Genomic DNA, 24676 nt, shown 5'->3' on the forward strand with positions numbered 1-24676 from the left:
CATATAAATTAATGGTAATAGCTTCTTCGCTTTACGCCATTTCAGCTTACAAACAGTTTCATAAGAACTCAACACCTTCAGATAGCGGGGGAAACCTATACTTACATCCCCCAAATAGAGCACACTAATTAATGCACAAAATACACCAACTTCAGCTACTCAAATCTTCATATACTTTAATTTCTCTCTTCCTTTAGCTCCTCCTCAGTGGACCATTTTATTCAAATGTAATATTCTACCTCTGTAACCAATGCATCACATCTGTAACAATACAGATTTTGTTTTCAAGTGTTATATTTGAATTGAAAATACAATACAGTCACTTTAATAGGTGTTCCTTTTATTTCAAACATACCATTTAGCAGCTGGTAAGGTCACCCAGCCCTCCAATATTCATTTAAAATGATGATCACAACTGCTTTGACTGTAGCCACAACACTAAATTCCTGCATACCCAAGATTAATCTTCCATTCTTTTGCGTATCAAGAATGTATCTAATTCCACTTAGCATTAAAAGACTTGCCTTCCACCACCAAAGCTTCCAAACTCAAACATAAATCTGTGGCTCATTCGGTCTTAAATAGGTGACCCTCAGCTCTCCCACAAGAAATTCTACATTTGACAATGTGCTCTAGATTATTTCAATCAAATCTCCTGTTTTCTAACCTTCAGCAAATTCTAGCCAGGCCTATCCAATTTTTCCTCTCAAAGCAACTCGCCATTCCGCTAACAGTATGATGAACCATTTCTTAATAGCTTCCAAATGGTTAACATTCTTCCTCAAATAGGGAGGCCAGTATTATGTATAGTACTCCAGATTATGAGCTCAGCAATGTATACGAGTAAAATTCTTCCAAATTTATGTATTAAATTCACCTCGCAATTCGCAATAAAATTGTGTTACCTTTCCTAATTACATGTATTATGTGCAAAGTACTTTTTTGTTTGCAAACTATGTGCATGGATACCAGATCTCTCTGCATTAACACTCTGCAGTCTCTCACCACTGAAGCAAAATGCTTATTATGTCATCAGCAGATCTTACAATCATACTTTCAATGCCTTCATCCAAGTCACTTACGTAAATTGTGTTGAAATCACTGTACTCATCCCTGGGACGTACCTCTTATTACTTACGACCAACAAATACTTCTTCTATTTCCCGCTAACTAGCCAACCTTCTATCATATGCTAGAGGAATTCAACAGGCCAGGCAGCATCTACGGAAAAGAGTACAGTCAACATTTTGGGCTGAGATCTTTCGTCAGGACTTACTCTTTTCCATAGATGCTGCCTGGCCTGGTGAATTCCTGCAGCATTGTGTGTGTGTAACTTGGATTTCAAGCAACTGCAGATTTTCTCTATCATATGTTAACTGCTATACAATAATATTTTATTCTCTACCTCAATAAAAGCTTTTTGAAAATCTAAGCATACTACATGAACTGATTCCCCTTTATCCTCAGCACTTTACTTCATGGAGCTCCAAAGAATTGATCAAACATTATTTCCATTTCACAAAACTATGTGGGATTGCCTAATTATACCAGGACATTGACCAAACTTTTGAAGTCTTTAATGATAGCTTCAAACACTCCCCTATGACATATGCCAACCAGAAGACCCAATTTTTTTCTGCTTTCTCTCTTCCTTTTTGAATAAAATGGCCACATTTGCTATTTTACAATCTAAAGAAATCCTACTCTAACATAAGGAATATTGGGAAATAATACTAACATATCAACTATCTTACTGGTCACTTTAAGATCAGAAGATGGCATTCATGAGGACCCAGATTTATCCCCAAAACTCCACGAATTTATTCAGTATCACTTCCATAACTTTCATGACTTTTTCTCAATTAATTTCTGACATATTACATTAATTCTCTAATCTTCATCCGATCCTTTTGATTTCCATTAATAAATTTTAGACTCACTTTTCATACGACTAACACTCACTTGATTAACACTTTTTTTAAAAAAACATACTTATAGGAATTCTATGGCCAGATGTACATTGTTTTTCCCCCACCCTTATTTAATTAGTCATTCTGTTATAAATAAATATAGTCAAATCAGCTGACCTATTTTTGTATCATTCAATGTTCGGTCATTACCACCTTCATCTTCACTGGTTATCCATAGAGGGTGGATTCTCCTCTTCTTCAAAGATCCTCCTAAAATATCTACCACTACATAAAATATGATCAATCATTTAAACTAACTTAACCATTCATTTTAGGTAGCACTGCCTTCATACCCCTACAATAATGCTTATTTGAAATTAAAATACTAGCCTTCAATTCATTAAATTCTCTTGCAATCTGAATGCATAATCCAAAAACAGCAATTGCTTCTGCACAAGGGTGTCTGCACAATGAGTCAATACCAGGTTTAGTTTAGCCTACCCTCTGGTTGGCAGCCGACTGTCTGTTCTAATGAACTATGTCTTCATGCAATTACACTAGAAACCTCCTGTGTATCAATGAGACCCGACACAGATTGGGAAAGTGCTTTGTTGAGCATCTACTCTCCGTCCACCAGAAAAAGTGGATCTTCCAATGGCCACCCATTTCAATTCCACTTCCCATTCCCTTTCCAACATGTCAGTCCATGGCCTCATCTACTGTCACAATAAGGCAACTCTGAGGTTGGAAAAGCAATACCTTATATTCCATCTGGGTAACCTCAAAAGCATTTATATTCCTACTTATGGGAATTCGGTCCCCACAAATTGGCTGCTGTATATGCACTTGAAATTCAAAACTGATTATGACAACTTTTGGCATGTCCAGAGATGAAGAAATGCACTAAGTAAATATATCCCTGTTTGATTGAATAATCACTCTATTACTTTTCTTTAAAGATTGAATATGAAAGTATAAAAGTACTTGAATATAAATATAAAAGTACAATGAAGTTATACTTCTCATAAATTCACTCGCACCAAACTGCCAGAAGCAAAAGTGTATTCCCTACTTTGTTACCTATTTTGCAGCCTTATAATGCAAGGGTGTAATGGAAAGTAAAAAGAGTTGTACAGTGCAGAAAATGTCATTGTAAACGTGTCATAGACCTTAAGGAAATAAAAAGAAACTTTGCTCGAGAGCACAATTCAGAACCATCCATCACAGATTTTTATTGCATTGCTTTCACCTAGTGAAAAATACATTCTGAAATCAGAATCTATTAAAGGGAGTACAGTTTAAGATGGAAATAATATGCCTCTATGACCCTTACATTAACAAGAAAGTCAATGTCCAAAACTTGTTCTGACATTTTCATTCCTGCAGTAGCAGCTGGCTTTCGTACATCATGAAGAATATTTATTGTAAACAAGCCTCCCAGTTTATAACTCAACTAAATTGCTTGCAGAAGATGGCAGGTTTCCATCTCTTTAAAGCAAAAGCAGTAAACGTATTATAATATCTCTAATGTACTGAGGGTTAAATTATCACTCACCCCATCTTGTGCTTTTTTTTACAAAAACAGAGCCTCACCATACTGTGACTCAGAAAGTACACTCCTCTAATAAGCAGATGCTGTGCAGGGCACAACCAAGTAGTAAAGTTAACCCTATGCTGGCCATCAGCAGATTATTGCCTTTTTAAGAGTGCAGCCTTAAACAGAAACGATGAAAATGATCACCGAAAATGGGAGATAGTAAGGCAAACTGCATCTGTGCAAAGATAAACATGATCACGGTTCCGAGTCAGAGATCTGTCATACCAGAAAAGGAGACAAAAGTAGCTTGCAAAGCTGCAGGGGAGGTGAGGGAGAGGGTCCATGGGAGTCGGCTGTAACCCTGGTCAGTGAGTGAGTGGGAGCAGTGGGTGTCAGTACGAAGACAAATGACAAAAGAAAGTGAGAACTGCGTTGTGATCACAGTCAAGTGATGTTGTTAGTTCTTTTAAAATGACTGCAATGTTTTAAGAGCTGTTTGTGAATCAGAACTACAAGGACCACTGGTGATTAGAAGCAGAATGATCTGGAATGACACTAGGATTTTCCACTTGGGTAAAATAGCCTGAGATTTCATGACTCATTAACTGTAGGTGCTAACATCAACCGCTCCACACTACTTTTCCATGCTGGAAGTTGCCATTTCCTGTCTGGAAACTAGAACAATGATACAAACACAAACAGAAAACAAATAAAAGAATAGCTGGGAACACATCCAACAAGTTTTTTTAAAAATCTCAAGTCTAACCAAGTGTTTTCAAATGCAAATCAGGTCACAATTCCATCATAGTCCCCAAGCAAGAATTAATGAAACAAAGGATTGCAGCACACAACTGAAGTTTTCGATGTTTTACAACATGAGGAAATGCACAAAAATTGAAGCAAAGATCTACAAACTGAAATATTCACTAGCGCTCCCGTCAGTGCCCTTGCCCTCCAGAAGCATCAACTGTCTAGACATTTAAGCTTATCTTATGTATTTCTATTTATTGTATGTTTTTTTATTATTATGTTCCTTATCTTATCATGTTTATTCTGTGCTGCACTGGATCTGGTTTAACTATTATTTTGTTCTCCTTTACATTTGTGTACTGGAAATTACATTAAACATTCTTGAATCTCTTGAATCATTTTGCTTTTAAGATGATCGAGAGGGATTTAAAAAATTTTCAGGACTGTACAGTAAATAAAATAGATTTGACACCTTGACCAATGACTAATAAGAAAGTAGAATTCTAAAAATCCAGTCTGATTTAGGAGGTATTACCTTCAGGACATTTTTAATGCTCCTGTGTCATAATGAGAAATTTATGAACTTATTTAACTGAATTAAGTGATCAAGGGTATTTGTGGTAGGGAAATTCTAGGCAGTTTCTAGAGTAGGTTACATGTTCACACAACATTGTGGGCTGAAGGGCCTGTAATGTGCTGTAGGTTTCTACGTTCTATGTTCTAGAAGTACAGGCAGTTCTTTGAGGCTTCTGTTCTCAAAAACGGCCTGTATATCAATTTCTGCATAAGTCAGAAACATAAGTCACTATCTACTCATGTCATATCTCTCTACATACACTAGTTATAATTCTTCCATTTCACTAATTATCCTAACAGTATACACAAGTAAAATAAATGAATATATACATTATCCAGCTAATGATAGCAACAGAACATTTTATTACCTTGCCATTTCTTTAGCTTTTTTAAAAATCTTTATTTTTACACGGCCGAGTTGAGCTTCTAGCTTGATACTCAACCCAGCATGGATGGAAAGCATGCAAGGAGCTGGCCGGATTCGAACCCAGGACCACTTGCATCAAAGCCCAGAGCAGATGCCACTACACCACTGGCCGGCATTCAGACGCATATGCGTCAAATCGTCTTCCTCTTGAATTACAAAAAATTGATTTCAGATCAAGGACCTTGCTGCCCACAAGTCATTAACCTGAACCACGAGCTCAGTTTCTTCCCAATGGGTTAACTGAAATACTTAATAGTTCCAAACTTTCCTTTTTAATTTTATGTTTTCAACATCTGCAGTGCTGTTCTAATCTAAATCATTAATCTGATGAAGCTTTGTACCTATTATTTCTATTTGCATCATAATTAACATTCCACCCAACCCAAGTGATATGTAGAAACACTAATTTCTAAGCAAAGCAAATAGAAAGCATAAAAGTCACATAGCCCATCCTGTGTCAATAACGTTAATGTACCCTGTGAATAAACAATGGGGCGGGGGGAGAAAGAATCTCCACAAGGATACAAAATCAGGGAAGACTTCAATTTATATCAAAGTAATAATGCATTTTCACTGTGGATGACGTGTGCATTTTGAATGCAACCTGTATCAGAATAACCTGCATCACATCTGGTGGTGTAACAGCCTGAAAGTAGCCAGTGTTTATGCCTGCACAATTACTGAGGTGCTTGTGAAACCAGAGTTCAGCATAGGTCAAATCTTTCAAGAGAGGGATGGAATAACTTACTTCAAGGAAATGAGCATTGAAACAATACTCACAATATAAAGCACTTAAAATTAGATGGTAAACTCTTAATCATTAGGACAATCATCATTATTATATTTAAGGTCACACCTTTTAAGGTATATCAAGTAGTACAAATCATTCTATATATACAAGAAATATGTATTTTTTAATTACCTGTAGTACAGGACTATTGTCAAAGTTGTAAGCACTAGGCCTCCCTTCCAGAGTAGAAAAGGCTACATTTCCTCCAGTGAGGGGAGATATATCACTAAATTCATCTGTGCACAGTGCCTGTTGTTCATCATCTCCAGTTCGGATAAACCCACGATTCATTTTGTGGTAGGTTTTTTCACAAGATCCGCTATAATACTGGTAAGGTATCCAAGGGCCATCTTCACTTGTACGCTTATAAATAGCAAAGCTCTCAGGTCGACTTGTATGGAATTTCAGTCTTACATACGTAATATCAAATGCTTTACCTGCAAAAATGAAATAAAAAACTGATTACCTTTCTGTGCCTTAACATGGTGATTTAAAAATCATCTCTTAGATACTATCTTCACATGCAATTTGCAACCAATTGTTATTTTTATAACTGAAAAGTAAATCTACAGCTAATATGTGACAACATGATCACCAATTCTGCAAATGAGATGAATGGAATTCAATTTTTTGACAATGTAAGGAAAGAATGTTGGCCAGAACTACCAACTCTTTTGTACTATAGAACTTTTTGCTTCTATACATATCAGGGATGGCCAACCTATGGCACATGCGCCAAACCTGGCACATTGGATGTTTAGAAGAGGCGCATTGCACCCCAGTGATAATAATTTAAAAAGTAAGCCTACTCATGCAAAAAGTATTAACCAAAAACCAACTAGGAGGGAAAAAAATCTATAACAGGAACTTAAGTAGCTTCGAGCTAGAAATGGGTTTTACTGAGAATAAATCTAATCTGTTTTCAATTTTTAAAAATGTTCAATGAGTCAAACTAGGAAAGAAGGACTTTTGTTCTGCAGTCGTTCCAAAACTGTTCAATAGAAGTTTGATACTTTTTTGATCCCGAAGCGCCAGGCGTCTGCACCAGCAATGCATCACAGGTTTTTGCTAGCCAGTTTACAACTGACACTAGTGTGCTACCGAGTTGTGCTTTGTTCATCCTTTGTGAACTCTGGCAGTTTTGTACTTTTTTGAAAATTAAGCCTTGTTTTTACATTCAGTTACACATCACAGTGCAAAAGAAAAGCAGAAACTGATAGTAAGCGTGAACTCAATGAACAGTGGGAAAATGAGTTCTTACTTATAGCGGGTCCGTCAGGAAAACCATTGTGCATTGTTTGTGAAAACACTTTCTCACATAATAGAAGACATGATCTTAATAGACACTATAAAACACAACATCAGACTGAAATAGAAGGAATAGAAGCTAGTGCTTGGGTCTGAGTTACGAAAAGAATATGTCATTAAGAAAAAGGAAGAAATCAAAAGAAGACAAAATATATTTGTTAAAAGTCTCATTAAAGTAAGTAATGTTTATCTTGTTTTTATATTAAATCAATACATTATGTAAAAATGCTAAATATGTCTATATTAACATATTTTACAAGAATTGAATGGGGTACAAGACTTATATGGCACATCTGAACTCGTGCGTGAAAAAATTGACGCATGGAATGTAAAAGGTTAGCCACCCCGATTCATATAAATAACAGTTGGAGACGTACCAGTTGTACTTTCAACCTGCGTCAGCTTAAATTTACACAAGAATATCACAGAGGAACTAATCTTCGGATAAATGCACATGTACATAAACTCCAAGAGTATAGACATGTACATCAGTTTAAAAAAAAATTAGGTGGGCAAGGAAGGAACTGCATTTTTAAAAAAACATAAATAAGATTGTTTGAAGTAACCACAAAATTGTACTTATGAAGGCAGCATAATAGGGATGCTTTACCAAGCTGAAATACAGAAATTAAAAGCAGAAAGAATGACTAGGCTATGAAGATTCATTGGTTTGTTTTGTAGTCATCTACCACATCAGACGGGTTTTTCATATGGCACACATGCTTTTCCCCCACAGGTCTAATTATGAATTTATTCATCCATCTCTCTACTGAAACTTGCGAAGTGTGCTTCTAGTGGTGTTGTTGTTCCTCTTTTCACACCTTGTGAGGCATCGGGTGGCAACATTGCTGTTTCTTTATCATTTTATTGTCTGTTTTTTCAAGAGGCTGAGTTGCTAGCTCAATGCTCACGCAATCCAACCCAGGACCACTCACCTCAAAGTTTGGTGGGTACACTGGCCAGCATACTTCCATTGTTTACAGGTAAAGATTCCAATCTAATGGTACAAAGAATTTCCTCATTTTAGCTCCATGCTTCGGCCATTAGTCTGCAACTTCTGATTGACCTTCAAGCTTTGATCTTCGGAATTGATCCCCAGATTGACCAGCGACAGGACATTGTGGTTCCAACTCTGAGTGCGTCAACTGACCAGACCTTGTGCCTCCTGCTCATGTGGTCAGACACAGGCCTGAGACAGCCCAACAACATATAACCTTCATCCCAATTATCCACATCACTGACCTTTTGAGTGTGGAGTGCAGGACTGGACTCTGGATATATTTTGTTTCATGTTTATAACACAGGTCTTGTCAGCACGGAGCAGAGATCTTGATTCCGTTATGTCCTTCATCACCAATCCATATCACTGGTCTTCAAGTATGCAGCAGAGGCCCGATTTGACTTCTAATTCCCCACATCACTGCCCCAAACCCTAACCTGACTCAAATCCCCTCTTTGACCCAAAACTAACCCCACAAACTTAAAAAAACAGCTCGGACAGAGGCACAATCTTAATGGAAACACAGCTCTCTCACTCAACATCAGCAAGAGTAAGGGGATGATTACTGACTTCAGGAGGAGGAAACCAGAGGTCCATGAGCTAGTCTTCATTAGGGAATTAAACATAGAGAGGGTCAGCAAATTTAAACTTCTCTGTGTTGTCATCTCAGAGGACCTATCCTGGGCCCAGCACATACGTACAATTACAAAGAAAGCACAGCTTTGCCTCCATTTCCTGAGAAGTTTGCGAAGATTTGACACGACATCTAAAACTTTTGACAAACTTCTATAGGTGCATGGTGCAGAGTATATTGACTGGTTGCATCATTGCCATTGCCCTTGAAAGGAAAATCCTACAAACTGTAGTGGATACAACCCAGTCCACCATAGGTAAAGCCCTCTCCACCATAGAGCACATATACACAGAAAGAAGCATCAATCATCAGGGCCCTCACTATCCATTCATGCTCTCTTCTTGCTGCTGCCATCAGGAAGGTGGTACAGGAGCATTCAAACTCACACCACCGGGTTCAGGAACAGTTATTACCACTCAACCATCAGGCTCCTGAGCCAGCGGGGATAACTTCACTCAACTTCACTTGCTCCACAACCTATAGACTGTTCCCACAACCTATAGACTCACTTTCAAGGACACTTCATCTCATGTTCTCGATATTTAATGCCTATCTATCTATCTATTTATTTATTTATTTGTTTGTTTATTTATTATTTCTTATTTCTCTTTTGTACTTGTAGTTTGTTGTCTTTTGAACACGAATTGTCTGCCCTTTGGCTGTGGCTTTTCATTGATTCTATTATGATTATTGAATTTATTGAGTATACCTGCAAAAAAAATCTCAGGGCTGTATATGGTGCCATATATGCACTTTGATAATAAATTTACTTTGAACTTGATTCCATTAGTTTAAATGGGGGGGGGGCAAATTTTGATTTTAAAACTGAAGAGTAGCAAGTACCTGGAATGCACTGCCAGGAGTCTTGGTGGAAACAAGGATGATAGTCATGTTGAAGAGGAAGTTAGACAGCACATTAATATGCAGCGAAAGGGTAGGCAGAAGAGAAAGGATTAGCTTAAATTGGCATTAAATTCAACACATATATTAATGGGCTGAAGGGCCTTTTCTTACACTGTACTATTCAATATTCTGCATTAAACCACCAGTTTACAACCTTTTTAAAATAGGCTATCATCATCATTATTTACTAAATGTCTAAAATTTGCATTTAAAGTATGCCTTTTATTCCCATTCAGGTAATTTATGTCAAGAGTGTTGATTCTGTTACCTAACAATGTTTGTGTTCCTCCAAAATAAGAACCAGCCATTCAAATAGTGTACTTTGCCTTTAGTCTTGCAGATAATTTTCGACTCATGCTCATTCAAATTGTAAACCAATGTATTAAACTTTCATTGCATTTTCTCAAGCACACTTTTAAAGTACAATGCAAATTATCAATTCCACAATCTTCAAACATATCTGTCACTTCAAAGAACTCTATTAAAATGGCCAAACAGGATTTATCTTAAGCAAATTCACTACAATTTTAATTTAAAATGCAATTTATGTGCCCCCTTTAAAGTTAGAAGTTATCTCAAGGTATTTCAGGAGCACAAATAAAATATGGAACCAAGTCTTAAAGACGTTATAAGAAATGACACAAAAGCTTGATCAAGGTTCCATAGACAGCTTTCAAAGAGGAATAAGAGAAAGAAGGAAAACGTTTAAGAATAATCCACAGACTAGAGACTTGGCAGCCAAAGGCACCAATTGCAAAGGATGATTGAAAGGATAGAAGGTGAAGAGTACAGAAAAACTGGGAGTCATTCTACACAGCTGAATGACATTAGAGATACGAGAATTACAGGCAAGGTCACAGAAGGATAAGATATTACGATGGGCACTTAAAACTGACACTCGGGAAGGAGCTGCTCTTGGTCAACAGTTAAAGGCACAATGGGTGAAAGAATCAACAACCACAACCTCTGACTTAATGTCAGCAAAACCAAAAAGGTGATTACTGACTTCAGGAATAAGAAGCCAAAGGTTCATGAGTCAGTCCTCACTAGGGGAACGGAGGTGGAGAGGGTCAGTAACTTTAAATTCCTTGGCATTAACTTATCAGAGGATATGTCCTGGGTGCGTCACAAAAAGGCTTGAAAATGCCTCTACTTTCTTCTAATTTTGTTTAGATTCAAGTATGTCACCTAAACTTTGACAAACTTCTATAGATTCACAGTGGAGAGTATCCTAAATGGTTGCATCCCAGCCTGTATGGAAATACCAATGCCAGGAATGTAGAAGGATATCAAAAGTGGTGGACAGAGCACAGTCCTCACCACCATCGAATACATTTATATGTAACAGGCCACAAGGAATCAGCAACCAGTATCAAAGACCCCACCATCCAGATATTTCCCTCTTCTCACTACAACCAACAGCAGGGGATACACAGCACACTATTCAGAAAGTTATTACACTATAACTAGCAGGCTCCTTCACAGATGTGGGTAACTTCATTTACCACTACTCTGAACTGATTCTTTGACCTACAGAGGCACTTTCAATGATGCTTTACAATTTATGTTCCCAATATTATACTTTTTATCTGCAGTTTGCCTTCTTTTTCACAGTTTGTCAGTTTTTGTGTACAGTTTTTCATAAATTCTATTATATTTTTCCCTGTAAATACCAGAAAATGAATCTCAAAGTGCACTTTGCTAATAAATTTATTTTGAACTTTTCAATCAGATGCATCGAATTTCGCTACAATTTTGCAGCATGTTGGTGGGTCATACGTGGAGTGCTGCACACTGCTTTGGTCTACTTAATTGAGAAAGAGTATACAGTCGGCCCTCCTTATCCTCAGATTCCGTATGCGCGGATTCAACCAAACGCGGATCAGGAAAACCCAGAAGTTCTCTCTCCAGCACTCGTTGCTTGAGCATGTACAGACTATTTTTCTTGTCATTATTCCCTAAACAATACAGTATAACAACTATTTACATAGCATTTACTTTGTATTAGGTATTATAAGTAATCTAGAAATGACTTAAAAGTACAGGCAGTCCCTGGGTTACGAATGAGTTCCGTTCTCAAGTCCGTCTTTAAATCGGATTTGAAGTCGGAACAGGTACATCCGGTATTATTTAGCGTCAGTCAAATGTTTTTCTTAGTATATAGTACATATTTTATCTTTCTATGCATATAAAACACTTAAGAAACATGCGTATTTCAATAATTAAACCACTGCGTTGTTTAGTAATAATTGTAGCTTTCATTGGGGCAGGGCCATTAAAATTGTTCCAATCGTTGACTGACTGTAGCCTAACGCTTTTCCAATGACCGATGGCGTTTCACTTCTTTCCGATCACTTTAATACTTCCACTTTATTTTCTTTCTTTCTTTCTTTTTCAATCTTTTTATTATCATTAATAATATGAACAAAATACAATTGATATATTAATAAAGGGATTACAAGCTTACAAATTCCCATTGCACATGAAAGAATATATAAGCAATTACAATATAAATGAGTTTTCCCAAAACATGAACCATACAGTATATGTATGAACAAGGTAAATCTACGTATTTCATAATATATAATATAGAAAAAGCACAGAAAAAAGAAAAAAAAGTTATGCAAAAATAACTAAACTATTAATCTAATAGCTAATAAAGAAGAAAAAAGCAAAAAAAAGAAAGAAAAACTAGAAAAAGAAACAAAAAGGGCTGTTTATAATATCTCACAAGAGTACATAATCATCAGTGTCATCAACTCCGATCCTCTCAACATAAATAAGGTTAAAGCTGGAAAATCCAATAAGCTTGGAACAGGGTCATATTACATCATATGAAAATATTGAATAAATGGTCTCCATATCTTTTCAAATTTAATAGAAGTATCAAATACACCACTTCTAATTTTTTCTAAATTTAAACATAACACAGTTTGAGAAAACCAATGAAATACAGTGGGAGGATTAATTTCCTTCCAATTCAGCAAAATAGATCTTCTAGCCAGAGTAAGAAATGCAATCATTCGACAGGCGGAAGAAGATAAATGAAGTAAGTCCATCATTGGTAAACCAAAAATTGCGGTAATAGGATGGGGTTGTAAATCGATGTTCAATACTGCAGAGATAATATCAAAAATATCTTTCCAATATTTTTTCAAATGCGGACATGACCAAAACATATGAGTTAAAGACGCAGTTTCAAATTAACATCTATCACAAATAGGATTTATATAAGAATAAAAATGAGCTAATTTATCCTTGGACATATGGGCTCTATGTACGACCTTAAATTGTATTAATGAATGTTTGGCACATATAGAAGATGTATTAACTAACTGAAGAATTCTATCCCAATTCTCAATAGGAATAATAAGATTAAGCTCTCTTTCCCAATCATTTTTTGTCTTATAAAGGGACTCTGAATGTATCTTCATAATTATATTATAAAGTTTTGATATAAGCCCTTTTTGAAAAGGGTTTAATTCAAACAAACTCTCCAAAGTATCTGAAGACACAAAATTTGGAAACGTAGGAAGTACAGTACTTAAAAAATGCCTAATCTGTAAATATCTAAAAAAATGAAATCTAGGCAAATTAGATAATTGCTCAAAAGACATAAAACAATTGTCCAAAAATAAATCAGAAAATCTTAGTAATCCCTTAGTTTTCCAAGCCGAATAAGCTTGATCTATAATTGAAGGGTGAAAAAAGCAATTAGATACAACAGGAATATTTAAAATGAATTGAGTCAACCCGAAAAATTTCCGAAATTGAAACCATATACGTAAAATATGTTTAACTATTGGGTTGTCAATTCGTTTCGGCAATTTAGAAAGAGCAAAAGGGAGAGAAGTCCCTAAAATAGAACCCAGAGCATAACCTGGTACCGATTTAATTTCCAAACTCACCCAATGAGGGCCGAAAGATCCATCCCAGTCTTTCAACCAACATAACAAATATCTAATATTAACTGCCCAATAATAAAATCTGAAATTAGGTAATGCTAACCCATCTTCCGTCTTCTGTAAATATATTTTACCTAACCCGGGATTTTTATTCTGCCATATATATGAGGAAATTTTTGAATCTACATTAGTAAAAAAAGATTTTGGAATAAAAATTGGTACCGCTTGAAAAATATATAAAAACTTAGGTAAAATAACCATCTTAATAGCATTAATCCTACCTATCAGAGATAAAGATAATGGTGACCATTTAGTAAACAAGCCTTTAATCTGATCAATTAAGGGTAAAAAATTAAACCTAAATAATTCTTTATGGTTTTTTCTGATTTTAATCCCTAAGTAAATAAAAGAGTCATTAACTAATTTAAAAGGTAAATTTCCATAAATTGGGACCTGTCTATTCAAAGGAAACAATTCACTCTTATTAAGATTTAACTTATACCCAGAAAACTCACTAAATTGAGCCAACAATGATAGAACTGCTGGAATAGATTTCTCAGGGTTAGAAATGAATAATAATAAATCATCTGCATACAAAGATAACTTATGAATATCTGTCCCACGATTAATACCCGAAATATCCTGTGATTCTCTGATGGCAATTGCCAAAGGTTCTAAAGCAATGTTAAATAGTAATGGGCTAAGAGGACAGCCTTGTCTAGTGCCCCGAAATAAACGAAAAAAGGGAGATCTTTGATTATCAGTAAACACTGAGGCTACTGGAGTGTGATAAATCAGTTTAATCCAGGAAATGAATGTCGGACTAAAATTAAACTTCTCCAACACATTAAATAAGTATGGCCATTCAACTCTATCAAATGCTTTCTCCGCATCTAATGAAATAACACATTCTGAAGTGCTATGTGAAGCAGCATAAACAATATTCAGTAATCTCCTAACATTGAAAAAATAGTGATTTTTAATAAAACCCGTTTGATCTTCCGAAATAATTTGGGGTAATACCTTCTCCAACCTGGATGCCAGTAACTTGGAAAAGATATTGGAGTCTACATTCAATAAAGATATTGGTCTATAGGCTGCACAGTCAGTAGGGTCTTTATCTTTCTTCAGTATTAAAGAAATGGAAACTCTATAAAAAGATTGTGGCAAATTCCCCAATCTAATTGCTTTTTCAAAAACCCTGCATAACCAAGGAGAAAGAGTAGCGGAAAAACATTTAAAAAATTCTACTGTATACCCATCTGGACCTGGTGCTTTCCCAGAATTCATTGAGGAAATAACCCCTTTGATTTCTGCGTCCGTAATAGGAGTATCTAATATTGAAAGATCATTCACCTTATTTTCAATCGCGATCGTAATTATTTTCATGGACAGCAACACTGCGGATTCAGATATGCGTCGCCAGGTCCTAATGCCCACTGCACGGAGACATGTTAAATAAAGTCCGGGGTTCTGCTGGGTCCTAAAGACCACCGCAATTAAACATGTTAAATAAGGGACTTGAGCATCCGCGAATTTTGGTATCTGCTGGGGGTCCCAGAACCAATCCCCCGCGGATAAGGGGGGCTGACTTTATTTGTATTTGAGGTACTCCAAAAGCAATTAGTGAGGCTAATTCCTGGGATAAGAGGGTGGGTTTCTCTACCAAGACAGGCTGAACAGATTGTATTTGCATTTTTGGAAGTTAGAAAACTGAGGGTGATCTTTATTGAAGGATATACAATCATATGAGGGATGACCAGATATTTTCACAAAGTGGTGAGTCTTAAACAAGGAAACATAGCTTCAAGGAGGCACCGGTAAGTTGTGACTCTTTGCATGCAGCTCAGATGGGAATCATCCTATATTCCCATTTAGGACTATTGCAGCTGAAATCTGCAATAAAAAACATTATTTTAAGATGCTTAAAAAAATTTATTGATCCTTAAAGTCGTGAACCCTAGACAGCAGATTTGGGTTGCCAGTACAGTTCCCCTTTAAGAAAACAGAAGTGCAGATGCTGAGGAAGTCTCCAGGTAAGATTGAAATGCAGAGGCTTTAGACCCTCACTCTTGGCTATTCTGCTGGCAATCGTAGAGTCTCTGGAAAATAAAACTGAAGAACTCAGAAGGACATCAGGAACTGCTGTGTGTTCTACTTTATGGAAATATGACTCACTGGCACCATTTTGGATGCAACACTGCAGCCCAATGACATCATTCTCCACCAAGAGAGGACAGCTCAGACTTTTAAAGGTAGGGGGTGGAGTATGATTTATGGTTAACTCATCGTGGTCCAAAGACATGGTGGTTCTGTTTCAGTACTGCTCACCTGACCTGAAACATCCAGCAGTCAAGTGTCATCCATTTTATCTGCCGAGGGAGTTTTCATCATCATCTTCTGGTGGTGTACACTCCACCTCAGGCCAAGTGTCAGAGAGCATCTGTACGAGCTGAGCACTGTAATCAGCAGTCACGAACATTGCATTCTGATGCTTTCCCCTATCATTATGGAGGATTTCAACCAGGCCAGCTTGTAGAAATCTCTGAACTACCACTGCTAATGTATCACCTGTAGAAGTACATGTGACTACTACTATCCCACCATCAAGAATGCTTACCATAGCACCCCACATCCACACTTTAGAAAGTAGGATCAGGTGGCTGTACTTCTACTTCCAGCATATAGGCAGAAAGCTAAAGACCGCAGCACCAGTGGTGAGAACCTAGAAGGTAGGCGGTGCAGCGTTTGCAGTACTGCTTTGAGTTGGTGGATTGGTCAATATTCAGGGATTCATCTTCAAATCTGAATGAAAGCACCACAGTTGTCACTGACATCAACAAGACCTATGCGGATGAGTATGTGTCTTTGAGAACATACCTGATATACGCAACCAAAAGCAATGGATTAACCAGGAGATCCATGGTCTGCTGAAGGCTAGATCTCTGGCATTTAAGACTGGTGACCCAGAATTAAATAAGTAATCTAGGTATGACTTATAAAAGGCCATTTTAAGGGCAAAAACCCCCCAATTCTGATTGAAGTTATAGAAGGAATCAGATGTATGTCCGCTCTGACAGGGTTTCAAACCAGTACATCCTATAAGGCAAAACCTAACATCATGAATGGCAATAAATCATAAACATGAGAAAGTCTGCAAATACTGGAAATCCAGAGCAACACACACAAAATGCTGGTGGAACTCAGCAGGTCAGTCAGCGTCCATGAAAGTTAATAAATAGTTGACATTTTGGGCCGAGACCCTTCTTCAGGATTGGAAAGGAAGGAGTAAGACACCAGAAACTTCCCCCTTCCTTGACGCTTCACTCCAGATGAGCTCAACACCTTTTATGGATGCTTTGAAAGGGAGAATGAAACTACACCTGTGTGAATCCCAAAAGCATCTGGCAACCCTGTGATTTCTATCTCAGAGCCAGAAATCAGAATCAGAATCAGAATCATACTTTAATCGCCAAGTACCTGTACACATACAAGGAATTTACTTCCGGCAGATGTTGTCTCTGCTCATAACAGATGATAAATATAAATGAAAATATAGATTATACATACAAGTAGTGCAATCCAAGTAATAGCCGATAGTTAACTGTTCAGCAAAGTGACCGCAGTAGGGAAAAAACTTCTCCAGTGCCTATTAGTCTTAGTCTGGAGGGATCTGAAGCGCCTACCAGAGGGAAGCAGTTCAAACAGTCCGTGCGCAGGATGGGAGTCAGAATAACATGCAAGAGCCTGAACCCTCATAAGGCGCCAGGCTCTGATGGTGTACCCAGTAGGGCATTGAAAGCCTGTATCAACCAACTGGCACAAGTGTTCATGAATATCTTCAATCTCTCACTGCTGCAGTCGGAGGATCCTACCTGCTTCAAAAGGGCAACAATCATACCAGCTTGATGGTGTGGTGTTCGCTGAGCTTGGCAACTGGCTTGCAGACTTTCATCACCGAAGTAACATCCTCTGAACCGTTGCTGGTGTTTCTCTCCAGCAGTGCTCGCATTTATAGAGATCCCTGTTCACTTGCCTTGGTCCTGATTGGCTAGCCCTCCAGTTGCCCTTTGAATTCTATTGGCTCACATGTCTTTGGCTCTTAGGGGCTCAATTTCAACATGTTTTTTTCACAGAATTATCAGAAGAAAACCACACTTCCAAAAATCCTTGTGCATACTTTTTTTTGGGGGGGAGAGAGGGAGAGGGGGAGAGGAGGAGGAGGAGGAGAAGGTCCGATGGCTGGTGAGTCAGTATCCTGCCAACAACTACACCATGAAGACAAAAAAAAAACACTCCAAGCATCTCTGCAAAAAGGTCATTGAAAAGCACAAGTCAGGAAATGGATACAAGAAAATTTCCAAGTCACTGAATATTCCCTGGAGTACAGTTAAGTACTCAAGAACATCAAGAAATTGAAAAACTATGGCACAGCTGTAAACTTGCCTAGAGCAGGCTGTCCTCAAAAACTGACTGACCATGCAAGAAATGGACTAGAGAGGGAGACCACCAAGAGAGCTATGACAACCCTGGGAGGAGTTACAAGTTTCAGTGGCTGAGATGGGAGAGACTGTACATACAGCTGTTGCCTGGGTGCTTCACCAGTCACAGCTTTATGGGAGAATGGCAAAGGGCAAAGAGAAAGCCACTGTTGAAAAAAGCTCACATAAAGTCTTGTCTAGAGTTTGCCAAAAGGCATGTGGGTGACTCTGGAGTCAGCAGGAAGAAGGTTCTATGACCTGATGAAACCAAAATTGAGCTTTCTGGCCATAAACAAACACTGCACATCATCAGAATCACATCATCCCTACCATGAAGCATAGAGGTGGCTGCATCACTGTAGCAGGCCCTGGATGGCTTGTGAAGGAAGATGGTAAAATGAATGCAGCAAAATACAGGGAAATCCTGGAGGAAAACCTGATGTAGTCTGCAAATGAACTGCGACTTGGGAGAAGATGTTTTCCAGCAAGATAATGATCCGAAGCATAAAGTCAAAGCTACACAGGAATGGCTTAGAAATAATGTGCTGGAGTGGCCAAGTCAGAGTCTAGACCTCAATCCAATTGAGAATTTGTGCCTGGACTTGAAAAGGGCTGTTCCCTCACAATGCCCATGCAATCTGACAAGCTTGAGCAGTTTTGTAAAGGAGAACGGGGCAAAATTGCAGAGTCTAGATGTGCAAAGCTGATAGAGACCTATCCACACAGACTCAAGGCCATATTTGCTGCCAAAGGTGCATCTACTAAAAACTGACTTGAAGGAGGTAAGTAATTATGCAATCAATTATTTTATGTTTAATAATTGTTTTATATGTAGACCAATTTGTAGAAACTTGCTTTCATTTTGATACAAAAGAGTCTTTTCTGTTGATCAGTGCCATAAAAAAATAAATCAAACCTACTGTGATTCAATGTTGTAAAACAATAAAACATGAAAACTTCCAAGGGGGATGAATATTTTTCATAGACATTGTCTATTTCTTATGGTGATTTTTTTTTTAGTTATTATGTATTTCAATGTACTGCTGCAACAAACAACACATTTCATGACATATGCCGGTGATTATAAACATCTACAACTGAGGTAGGAGTTGGATGAATTTAAATGTGAAAACACTATCATTGGAAGAACAGGTTTAAAAGATAAAGTAGCAAACAGTAAATTTCATTTCAATGAGCTGGTGGCTCGTTACTACTGTTAACTGCCATGTACCACTGCCAGACTGTGACTGATTTTCCTTAGAGATGTCTTGACAAGGCAAAAGGTCAAATGAAAGGTCAACAGATGGGAAGCAAAGGAAGAATGGAAGATCACCAATGCATTGGGTCATCAAGATAAACAGAATGCAACAAATGCACTGGCAGCTCATGACATGCCAGATGACATCACATACATCCTTCATGTAGCTGGGACAACCACGTTCCTGGGTAAAGTTCTTTTAATGGTACATTATTTTTGGAAACTCCTTGACTAAACTGCCTTAATTTTATTCCAGGCCAATTATTTTTAGCCATCCTACCCTTAAGTAGGTCACACATATTGGGTTGAGAACTGCTGGGTCAAATGTTAGATATCATGAAGTGTCATTCATGACAAAGTGCCTGTGAATGTCAATCAGGACATCACTGATGTAAATCAAGGACACAGTCTTTTGACAGATCCGGAGTAAAGAGATACAATCAAATTGATGCAACCAGGTCTGAGAAGAGCAATCCTGCAAAGTGTCATAAAGTGAATGAACTGTTTATGGCTGTAAAGGTTTTTGAATGTAACCAGATCTGCAAATTACAATAAACATACTTTACAAAAAACTTGGGCTGACTTAGCAGTGTGCAGGAGCATTCTGTGTAAATACTTTTATCTTTTTATATCGCAGTACAGGGAATCCCTGGATTACGAACGTCCGACTAATGGAGAACTCATACTTAGGAACGGACTGCCATAAAGCCTATTATATTAAAAATTTGAGTTAAATACAATGGTTCGTAATAACAAACGCACACACTACTTTGTGACGCTCATGAAAACATTGCACGGCTTCAGCAGTTCATCAGCTCGAGGAAGGAGAACGCCGTCCGCCATTTTAAGTCAGATCACATTGCCGTTTACACTGTGTTGAGTGTGTAACTTTGTATTTGGCTTAAATTTTTCTCTTATTTACCCTTGTAACCATGCCTCCAAAGTGCAAATCCGATGCAAGTGCTGGTGATGCATCAAAGAAAAGGAAAACAATCATGATTGAAAATAAAATGGAAATTAATAGTGATCGGAAAGAGGTGAAACACCATCAGTCACTGGAAAAGCGTTAGGCTACAGTCGCTCAACAATTGGAACAATTTTAAAGGATAAAGTGATGATAGCATTTGGGACCTAAAAACCAGAACCGAAAAAGTTCTTGACGAAAGAGTTAGCTGAAGCCTTTCATCTCATTGAAGCAGGGATGGCAAAATTAGAGGAGCAAGATCCTAACACAGAGAGGTTCACCAAAGTTTACTGTACATTTTACGCAGTTTACAAAGTTTACTCAGCTGCTGTAAGGCCATTTATGACAAGAAAAACTAAAGATCTGCATAGAAAGGTAAAATATATACTACAAACTAAGACAAACATTTGACTAACTGATGCTAAATAAGAACCGTATGTACCTGTTCCAACTTACCAACAAATTCGACTTAAAGACAGACTTAAGAACAGATCTTGTTCGTAACCCAGGGACTGTCTGTATTCATATTTCATATTGGTATTTCGGTTGCTGGGCTGTTGCCCTTTTGAGGAATATGTTCAATAGTGAATTACAGAAACATTGTGATAACAAGCCTTCAGCTACAGTGAAGACCAAGTGTCATAATTAACAGTTGTTCTTACTTAATTCTCTAAGTTCACGAATGAGCAGCAATGATACACAGCTCCTGAGCAATTCAGAACTCTTCAAAAATTCTAAGTTATTATCAACTATTATTCCCTTGCCAAGACTCAAGGGAAGATATCAGGGCTGAGGAAAGAGAAGTTTTATTTTCAGGATTATCTTAATGCGAGAAATGTGTCAAAAGAAATACGGAGTACAGCAGACAGAAAAATAAATGAGCTTACTTTAATTTCTGGTAAGTCACATGCAGCACAATCAGACTCCACTCTGAGGAGTAAACACTCAATCCAGAGGATGTTTGACAGCAATTAAAACATCGCACTGTTTGAAAATACATACATTTAAAAGGACAGGCTCCAACTTGTTCTGCCCTACCTATTTGGTCTGGTACTTAATGCCCTTCCAAGGCTCTAATTTAGAACATGAGAAATACAATATTCATGAAGTGTTAATTGCTTCTTCTACCGTAATTGCTGACTGACCTGCAGGATGTTTCTAAAATTTTCTGTTTTTAATCTGCCTGATTACCTTTCAGATCTATATCTCATTCTTTGAAACTCCAGAACACCAACTTGCTTGCTCTTAATGTTGAGATTCATATTCAGATAAGTTTATCTGAAAATGAATTCCTTGCTCTCACGAAACTTATGTAGTACACATAGTAATAATTAAAGACTAAGTACAGTGGAAGTTCTTAAAGATCAGAATGCTGTAACGATTGTAAGGCTGGTTGAAGTACAGCACAAAGACATTCTAAAGTGATAATAATAAAATAACCAAGGATTAAAAGTCCAAGAACTTAGCTGCACCACCAGGAAGGGGATGTGAAAGAGTAATTGGTTTTAAAATCTGATAGCAGAGGAGAACTGTTCTTCTCCACTGCTGTCAGATGTCAAGACTTTCAAGTTCTTGTAAGGTATAAGACAGAAAAAGGAATGGCCAGGGAGATGGGCATCCTTGACAATATGATTAGCCTTCATGAAGCAATGCTTTGTGAAGATCAGCTGGATGGGAGGAAGAGAAGACCTCTCAAATCAAGAATCAATACAATATTCAATCCAAAGTAAGTATATCCCTTGAGGAAAGGAGACCAAAACTGTGCACAGATGGGATCTCACCAACATTGATTTTCCATTTCCTTGCTGCACTTGGATAAAAAAGCTGTGACATGTGTACAACAAACAAACATACTAATAAACAACGTTTAATGATTGTGAAAGAAACATCAAATCTTCTGGAGAAAGTCAGTGAGTCAAGCAGCATCTGTGGGAGAAAATGAACTACCAATATTATGAGTTGAGGTCCCCTGATGCAAGGTCTTGGCAACCAGGTCCCCCGATGCAGGCTCTTGACCTGAAATTTAACTGTTCCTTTCTCCCACCCTTAGCTCCCTGACCCACTGAGTTTGTCCAGAAGTTTTTTTTTGCTCCAACATCTGCCACCTTCTTGGACACTCACTAAAACAGAAAAGGTATTCGTAATCCACCCCATGCTAAAAGTTTTAATTTTCCAATGGCCAAGACCAGACGCCAGTTTCTTAAAAGATAGAGATTATCCTTCGTAGGCAATGGAGGGGATGCAGGGTTATCTGATCTGCCATATGTTTCTTACAGCTTCTTGAGCTGCTGGTCTCTTAGGATCTGTTCTTCCCTTTGGATATCTTCTTATGGCCTGGTCATCAAAAGTGAACATAGATGAATTCCAAGTTGGTCACCTCTCTAACAAGTCACCTGATCTCAGGCTCCACCTCTTCAACTACTTCTCATGTGTATCTAACAGACAGAGCTTGGACCACATCCCATCATAGCCTCAAGGAGAAGCCCTCCTCCTTCCATTTCTAGTTGGGCCAGAGTAAACAGAATAAATCTTGGTAGTTCAATCCTCCAGCAGTTGGTGTGTGTGTCCATCCATTTGCACAGAGGGATGACTTCTGCCCAGCTGCATAGAGGCTGCCGAAACACAGAAGATGCTTGATAGCACCATTGGTGACAGCTATTATTTTGCTGTTGAGTGAGAGAGTAGCAATTTACAGAATTGGATTGTCCTTGCTTTCCTTGAATAGGATAATATCTGGGATAGTTTCCTTATTTTGCGGCAGCAAGCAGCAATATAACTTTAATGAAAAGCTTGGCTACAAGTGGACCTAATACCAGATCACAGATCCTTGGGATCTTGGGATGCTTCCACTGCCTTTGCTCGGTCATTACATGACATCAGCTGGAGCAAATCAAATCATATCTGAAGATACACTTTCACAATTATTCCTAAATTATTCATACAATTTTACCACATAAACAATGAACTGATATTCATGATTGAACTACATTCAATATTGTTGGTAAAACTGAACAAACTTGGGCAATTATGTGATTGTTTGCATGAACACAGCCAGAAGTTTAGACCATACTGTGGAAATAAACAGCAAATTAAAACAATTCATCCCAATCCAAAAGGATATACTTGGAAAAACATTGACTGCCTTGCCTTTTCTGTGGTGTTTGAACACCAAAAGAGCAGAACAAATTTACTTACATTTGGTTAAAAGTAACTTGCATCTTTTATATTTATTTCATCAATCCTCCAATGATTTATGGGCACTAACAATCTTATTATGTCTTTCAGGAGACTAAGTCTTGTATATTACAAAGCAGTACATTTAATAAAGCTAAACTATACAATAGATGACCAAGTTACAGTGTTGCTTTTGATCAGTCTTGAATAAGAATGATACTGGGTAGTGTATAGCAACTGCAAACACATTAGAAGAATGCCAGCATAGTGAATGGTTATTCATTAAAAGTCAAGTGCTTGGGGTGTTCAGGAGTTCAGGAGTTTGGTAAATTCCATAAATGCATTTCATAAAACCTCTCCTTTGTAGTTCGTTTCTTCTTATTATTCTCCGAATGTGTTCGAAGTGCAAATTCAGCTTGCCCAAACAATTTTTGACATTACATCTACAAGCTAGTTTCACAGTCCATGCAAGTTGTCCCAAATGATTTCAGATACTGTGCAAACTGAACAATCAAGTTAAAATCTATACTTCCATTCTAGTTGAATTCAATAAAATTTATCTGCATGGATGCAAATTAGCACCTTTGACATGACGATGCCAAGTCTCAAGAGGTCCAATGACTTTGAAATGACCAGAATCCAATTAAAAGTTACAGCACAAGCTTCATTAGCCCAGCAAAGAACCTATTCTGTGTACTGCCCCAAAATGTTATTCAGGCAGCTTCTAATTTCTATCACTAAAACATAAAAATTTCTCTTTGTAAAACTGCTATATATTGCTTAAGATTGAAGTTCCTGACTTTTAAAATACTGTAGAAACTATCCAGCTTCAATTGGTTTCTCCTGCCAAATGTACTCAAATATACTCTACTTTCCCCATCCCTCTCCACCTACCCATTCTCCAAACACATGACTCTGCTGCTGCCTCCCTGTATCCTAATGCTATCACCACATGCACTCTGTGGCGCTGCACCAAAGTGTGCTCACCCACAGTATACCACCATAACGCTCACCCACAAAATGGGTTTAGAAGGTTTTCTGATGGGAGGTAGATTAGAA

General features: G+C 37.6%; 1 protein-coding gene across 1 annotated transcript in view; it reads right to left on the bottom strand.

Moving 5' to 3' along the window:
• lamc1 (laminin, gamma 1) overlaps positions 1-24676 on the bottom strand; it is a 246894-nt gene that overhangs the window by 136788 nt on the left and 85430 nt on the right. The window contains exon 2 of the mRNA XM_059984482.1: positions 6123-6427. Within this exon, the coding sequence (XP_059840465.1) occupies positions 6123-6427 (305 nt within the window). The remainder of the gene's footprint in view (positions 1-6122; positions 6428-24676) is intronic.

The sequence above is a fragment of the Hypanus sabinus genome, chromosome 11, assembly GCF_030144855.1.
Source record: "Hypanus sabinus isolate sHypSab1 chromosome 11, sHypSab1.hap1, whole genome shotgun sequence".
NCBI lineage: Eukaryota > Metazoa > Chordata > Chondrichthyes > Myliobatiformes > Dasyatidae > Hypanus > Hypanus sabinus.